The 7,440-nt window shown below is 44.7% G+C and overlaps 1 protein-coding gene across 1 annotated transcript; it reads left to right on the plus strand.

Annotated features, from left to right (window-relative positions):
* Window positions 1-362: 362 nt before the first annotated feature.
* plaa (phospholipase A2-activating protein) lies at window positions 363-6,855 on the plus strand. Its single transcript, XM_052067094.1, has 13 exons — window positions 363-612; window positions 1,494-1,687; window positions 1,886-2,107; window positions 2,306-2,473; window positions 2,818-2,953; window positions 3,016-3,185; window positions 3,343-3,494; window positions 4,905-5,127; window positions 5,280-5,345; window positions 5,417-5,488; window positions 5,573-5,680; window positions 5,760-5,924; window positions 6,169-6,855. Exons 1-13 carry the CDS (start codon window positions 452-454, stop codon window positions 6,735-6,737), a joined length of 2,406 nt encoding a protein of 801 aa, XP_051923054.1. The 5' UTR covers window positions 363-451; the 3' UTR covers window positions 6,738-6,855.
* The last annotated feature ends 585 nt before the right edge of the window (window positions 6,856-7,440 follow it).

The following is a 7,440-nucleotide window of genomic DNA, read 5'->3' on the forward strand; positions in this document are numbered from 1 at the left end:
TATTAAATTTTAATGGTTTATTTACGATACATTGGGAGCTATGAACACTGCTTAAAATATTCAAAAAATGCATCAATTAGTTGCTTGAATATATCTTAAGTATTCATAATCATCACGTTAAAAGTGATTATTTGTGTCTCAAATACGAGACTCTGCCCCATCCAATATGGCGGATGCACTGACGTTTCCCAGCAACGGGCCAACCCACTCGATGAGGTGCTACATACAGTGTTTATGGATTAGTTAACGTAGATGTATGTGTGTGTATTTCGTAGTTGGATTAAAGCTTAAAACAAGATTGTAATACACACAAAAAAATTATTTTTTTACCCAAAAAATTATTGACTTAGTGAGCAGGACCTGGATGACGTCATTCTGCTTCCGCTAGCTTTTAGCCTCCCGGCGTTGTCGTGTCGGAGTTCCCACGGTTCTTCTGGGTTTCACCGTCAGAATGGAGGTAAACACGGCGTCATCCAACTTTTACAGGCTTAGGTGCTCCATTCCGGGCCACGAAATGGATGTCCGGGGGCTCGCGGCTGCTGTTTTCCCGGAAGGAGCGTTCGTTTCTGTGTCCAGGGACCGGACCGGAAGGATCTGGGTCCCAAACTCAAGGTAGCTAGCGTTAGCCTGCAAGCCTATAAATCATCATATAAAGTGACTTTATTGCCTTAAACGTTCATAAACCCCTCACGGGGGATACCCAAATAAACCACTTTTCATCTTGCTTTTGTAAAGTGCTGACATTTCTTTTCTAATGCTTTTGTGAACGTGCTTTTCAAATTAGCTTTGTCATTCATTCAGTTGGAGCACTTATTGTCTTGCACATACAATTTACTCTGTACGTATTTACTTTGTATTGAAAGAATCCCGTTGAGCAAAAGGCACGTTTCCCTAATATTGCAAAGTCGCAATCCATTTTTGTTGAAGGTAAGGCTTTTTAAAAAGTCATATATACCCACACACACACGCTGTACTTAACTGTTTCTAAATTAACAATAAAACGAATAAAGTAAAATTAAACCTTACGCGTTCTGTGATTTAGATAAGATATCAAAAAAAAAATCCCAAATGAAACTAACTGAAATAGTATTAATCTGTTCAAACAACCCCCCCCCCCCCAAAAAAAATGGCTGTGAGCACAAAAACTTTTCGTTGTCTGCTATAAAGAGGCTGTGTAAACTTGTGCAGCCACCTCATCTCAGTTTTTAATTTTTACTTCCCCTGTTAAAAATATATATTTTCAAAAGGTCACTTGAATTGTACTGATCAAAAAAAATGATGGAACCTGTTTTGAAATTATTTATACTGGTCTTATTTTTTTTTAAATGTCAGAAAGACATTGCTTTTAAGCGACCTCCTGACCATGCTCCTTGCAAGTGTTTTCATTCCTTACTTGCGTCTTGACTGTTTCTCCCGTTCCATTAACCGTTGAAGGCACAATTTTCCTTCCAAATGACATAAAAATTCACTCTGTGTTTCCTCTTTGTTGACAGCTCCGACAACGGTTTCACGGAGATGCAATGTATGTCGGGCCACTCGAATTTTGTATCATGCGTATGCATCATTGCACCGAGCGAAATGTACCCCCGAGGACTCATTGCCACTGGGGGGAACGACAATAACATTTGCATATTCACACTGGACCAACCACAGCCCTTGTACACTCTTAAAGGTCACAAAAACACAGGTGAGCATGACTATTTGTATGTTATATTTTTCATTAGACATGAGTTAACCGTGAAAATCTCTATCCTGATTCGAGAGTAGGTAATGAGAACTTAGTCCCCAATCCCTCTATCGGTGCGTCGTATATTGAGGAAATAGGGAATCAAATATAATATTTGCCGTCATATGTGCTGTGTCATCTTTACAACGTTGTCCACAGTTTGTACTCTGTCCTCGGGGAAGTTCGGAACACTTTTGAGTGGCTCCTGGGACACCACGGCCAAAGTGTGGCTCAGTGAAAAGTGCATGATGACGCTGCAGGACCATTCTGCGGCGGTGTGGGCAGTGGCCATGTTGCCTGAGCAAGGACTCATGCTGTCCGGATCGGCAGACAAAAGCATCAAGCTGTGGAAAGCAGGACGATGTGAGAAGACATTTACAGGTAGCTTACGCAAACATCAATTCATTCCCGCCTAGTCAGGTCATGGTTTTATCGATGGCATCGGTCATGGCTCCAGAACCTTTGAAAAACAGTTTGTGGAGATGATGTAACCACAGTCGTTTGTGAAGTATCGGTTTTATAACCTAGTCACCCAGCGGTCATTCATCATCAAGAGAATAACTTTTTGTCCCGATTTAGGTCACGAGGATTGCGTACGGGGACTCGTGGTGATCAGCAGCACTGAGTTCTTCTCTTGCAGCAATGACACCAGCATCAGGAGGTGGCTGGTGACAGGCGAATGCACACAAGTGTACCACGGGCACACTAACTACATCTACAGTATTGCAGTCTTCCCAAATAGTCAAGGTTTGTCGGCCTCAAATTGGATTTTAAACGGTGCAGTAAAGTCACCATCCCGCTATAATTTTTTGCTACAACGTGCCAGGCAGCACGGAGCGCTACTGGATAAAGTTTGCATGTGTTGCTGCTCCACGTGTGTCAAGTTGATCGTTTCCTTAACAGCTATGCTAATTTTGAGTAGCCCATCCATTACGTTTTGCATTATGTATTAGCATTAAGCTAGTGGACTGTATTAAATTGATATGGATTGGTGAAACAATTTGGTGTTTCAATATACCAGTTTTTTTATTCTGTCCACTGTCAGCCAACGTTTTCCCACACCTGCTGAATTTTTGTGTTCCTCGCGCTAGATTTTGTGAGCACAGGAGAGGACCGAACTGTGCGAATATGGAGGGGTGGAGAATGTACGCAGACTATCCGCCTGCCTGCTCAGTCTGTGTGGTGCTGCTGCATCCTACCAAATGGCGATATTGCTGTAGGAGCCAGGTAACTCTTTCAAGACTTTTTTTTTCTTTTTATCCTTTGGCTAAACATCTGTCTTGCCACAGCGACGGCATCATCCGAGTGTTTACGGAGGCCGAGGACCGCGTGGCAAGCGCTCAGGACCTACAGGCCTTTGAGAACGAGCTCTCGAATGCTACCATCGACCCCAAGACGGGAGACCTCGGAGACATCAAAGTCGAGGACCTTCCTGGACCGGAACACCTCAATGAGCCTGGTAGTGTTTTTTGTTTTGTTTTGTTTTTTTTAACTTTTTATTGAAATGTAAGCTATTTCAGTTTCCAAATACAGTTTTCATCTGGCATTGACTTTTTTTTTTTTTTTTACCAGAAATATCAATCTGGCAAAATTGTCTGCATTTTTTGCTTTCCCAGGGAATCGCGATGGACAGACGCGACTGATTAAAGATGGGCAGAAAGTGGAGGCTTACCAGTGGAGTGTCACCGACAGTCGCTGGGTGAAAATTGGAGATGTGGTCGGTGGCTCAAACCAGCAGACCTCCAAAAGTGTCGTGTATGAAGGAAAGGTGAGGTTGCGTGTTTGCTGGGAACAAATTTACACCCTGTTAAGACGCATTAGAACATGAATTCCTTTTTGGGGGCGGGGGGCACTGAGCAGACTCAGTGTTCATAAACCTTGGAGCACCACCTGTACTAAAGAATTACTTAGAATTAATTAAAAAAAGAAATATATATTGTATGTGTGTATTTTGGAAATGGAAAAGCAACAGAACTTTTTTTATTGATGTATTTATTTTAATTGCTGTGAAATAAGGACGAATTATTTCGAAGATTCTAATTGTGACCCCCACCCAATATTCTAATACAGTGCACTCCGCTTAATAGAACACCGGTTAATAGAGTAATCCGCTTAATAGAGCAAAAGGCTCTGGAACGGATTTGCCTAATGCAATTTCCTATAAAGATACTCCGCTTAATAGAACAGGCCGTAAGCAATGAACATTGTAAACTAGTGGTTTTCGAAGTGTAGCTATCGCGATACTGTACCACTATCGCGAGAAAACGCGGTAGTTCTAGCCGTATACAGTAACAGGTAGCACGCTCACCCCACACATAGACACACGCACGTCACAATGGCTTCAACTTCATTCAAGAGACGAGAGAGAGACGAAGTGTAGCTATCGCGATACTGTACCACTATCGCGAGAAAACGCGGTAGTTCTAGCCGTATACAGTAACAGGTAGCACGCGTCACTCCACACATAGACACACGCACGTCACAATGGCTTCAACTTCATTCAAGTGACGAGGGCTCTCACCTGCGGATAAGAAGGACATACTCAGACGATACGATGCATTGCCGGATTCTCAGAAGGTACGCCCGCGGTTTCCAGGACTTCCCTCTTATCCAGCGCATTGAGAGGGAAGTCAACCGCAAAATTACGGACTCCTGTTTCCAGACAAAAGTAACAAAATTTTTCTCGTGATTTGAGATGTTTGACTGAAGTTGATTAAAGTTGTTGTTTGATTAAAGATATGGACGTCCACAGTCGAAATATCTCTAACTCGTCAGCAGGGGGTTTTCTGCGTGCATAACTTGGTCGTCGACGTGTCTGAAGGTGTACCTAATAAAGTGTCTCCGGTTAATAGAAACCCCGCTTAGTAGAACAGAAGCGCTTCGGCCCAATGGTGTTCTATTAAGCGGAGTGCACTGTATTGCGATTTAATATGAGATAATTTTTTCAAAAGTCCTCCTCCCTTGTAATTTAATCAACACAAGCAATAAAATTATTATGTTTGACAACTGCATGGATGTATATGTAAATTCAACGACGGCGTGCTGTCAAATTGAACTCGATTAATTTTTCAGCTTTGCTCTCCAAATTTAAAAACGGGTCCAATTTGTCTGGGAGAGTCAATGTTCAGACTTTATTCTCAGACGATTCATGTCATGCACGCCCCCCCCCCCCCTACAGGAGTACGATTACGTCTTCACGATTGACGTGAACGAGGGCGGGCCATCCATGAAGCTGCCTTACAACGTGTCGGAGGACCCCTGGCTGACGGCGCACAACTTTTTGCAGAAGAACGACCTCAGCCCCATGTTTCTGGACCAGGTTGCTAATTTCATCATTGAAAACACCAAAGGACACGTGCTGGGACCCGCACAACCCGCTGCCGGTGGTGACCCGTTCACTGGTGAGGAAGATTGTTTTCTCCGTCAAAAGAAGATGTTTTTGCACATGTCGCGTACGAGGTGTGGCAGAAAAGTTCCAGGACTGCCCTCATACTGTATTACAGGCACCTGCCTTGTTCTTGCGTCAAACTGTTGTTCTTTGTCGGCCTGGCAGGGGGAGCGCGGTACATCCCAGGGTCCGCGGACGGAAGATCAAATTTTGGAGGCGATCCCTTCACAGGTGCAATATTTGGCTTCAAACCGGAGAGGTTCGGTTCCCTTCTGACGATGGCCTTTTTTTACGTCTCCTAGGCTCTGGTCGCTACATCCCCGGCTCCGGCCGTGACGCAGTTGCTCCTGAAGGCGTGGCCGATCCCTTCACAGGTCTGTCTCCACTAGCCCAATGTGGATACCAAGAGCCAAAACCGAAAGGAGGATTTTGATTGATTTATTTTATTTATTTGGCAGGTGCAGGCGCTTATTCCTCAGCAGCACTCAGATCGAAAACCACCAACATTTACTTCCCAAAGACTGATGCCGTTACCTTTGAGCAAGCCAATATTTCACAAATTGTTGGTGAGCATATTTGGTTGCCGATTGAAAACATGGCGTTCTGTTTGTGTCAAGTCTGGAGTTTTGTTCCTTTCTTGACCAGGCAAGCTGAGAGAGCTGAACGCAGGAGCCCCGCAGGAAGACAAGCTCTCTGAAGACTTCCTGGAAAGTCTGGAGAGGCTGCTGGCGTCCGTCTGCGGGCCTAATGAGTGCCCGCCAACTATTCAACAGATCAACCTCCTCTGGAAGGCCTCGCACTGGCCTGAAGGTACGCTGTCCACATTCCATTTCAAAAACGTCAGATCTGTTTTGGGATGAGGAGGATAAATACAAAGTTATGAAAAGTTTTGCTCATCTGTGTGGATTTTGTGAAGTATTTCCAGTTTAGGTTGTATTATAAAATGGATAGTGCATTGTTCACCAGAAGGCCCACAAGCCCAAACTTTTTTGTCAGTAGTGAAAATTTTGACGACCAGCTGAAAATAATTAGCGTTTCTTATCTTTCTCGCTAGATATTGTATTTCCAGTCCTGGACATTCTAAGGCTGGCTGTGCGCCACCCGCAGGTCAACGAGAGCCTGTGCGGTGAGGCGGAGGGCGTCCAGCTGTGCAACCACCTTCTGAGCCTGATGAGGCCCGAGGGCCGCGCAGCCAATCAGATGCTGGCGCTGCGGATCCTGTGCAACTGCTTCAGCAGCAGCCACGGCCAAGCGCTCCTCATGGCCCAGCGTGAAGCCGTCCTGTCGCGCGCGGCCGACTTGGCCTCCGTCTGCAATAAGAACATCCACATTGCTCTGGCCACTCTGGTGCTGAACTACGCCGGCTGCCTGCACAACCAACCCGACCTGGAGGCCAAAGCCCAATGCCTGTCCGTGGCCAGCCGAGCTCTGGAGACCGTTCAGGACAAGGAAGCCGTGTTTCGGCTGATGGTCGCGCTGGGAACCACCGTGGCCTCCGACCAAACGGCCCAGGACTTGGCCCGCTCCCTGGGGGTCAACGCACAAATTTCCCGGTACTCATCCGTATCCAATCCCTCCAAGCTCGGCGAGTGTTGTCAACTGGTTTTAAAAGAACTGCAATGACAATCTTATGGAAAATTCCTTCCTGACGACGACGATGAGCTTTTTTTAGCTGATCGCTGTTTGGTCGAAACATTGACCTGTATGTTTGACAATAAATAAAAGGACACCTTCCAGCTTTTGCATTCTACATATTCATTTGCATAAATCGCTTTCATCTTGCGTTTGAATGAATGCAGCAATTGGTGCATTAATCATGTGAAAAAATGAGGGAATCTCAGGAAAGAGACACTCCGCACTGGTCATTGTTGATTTTTATACAGTGTGTTGAAATTAAGCGAGGTATTTCGTTACGCGTTGCAAAATATCTTTTCAGGAATGATTTGACAATTTATGAATTAAAATTGAAATAAACCAGCTTAAATGCTGAAGGTGACCACAATTTTTCATCGCTGCCACATTGGACCACGCATTTCCAAACAAGATGTAGGGCAAAAATCCCACTTAAATATAGACAAAATACAAGCTCTTTATATATTTAATTTTGAGGGGGGGGGGGAATTGAATAAATACTGTACATAAATAAATGTCACCTGTTTTTTCCCCCCAATCAAATGTAGCTCATTTCTTCCGATTTGATTTTCCGCGTCCCAACTGAATTTGGTACTGCATTGATACTCCACTACGCTAGGAGCGCAATCTCAAATGAAAAACAAACATTCGCCAACGCCGCCGTAGAAGAAGAAGGACCGCGGACGCATAACGC

This window comes from Hippocampus zosterae, chromosome 1 (assembly GCF_025434085.1).
Source record: "Hippocampus zosterae strain Florida chromosome 1, ASM2543408v3, whole genome shotgun sequence".
NCBI classification, from domain to species: domain Eukaryota; kingdom Metazoa; phylum Chordata; class Actinopteri; order Syngnathiformes; family Syngnathidae; genus Hippocampus; species Hippocampus zosterae.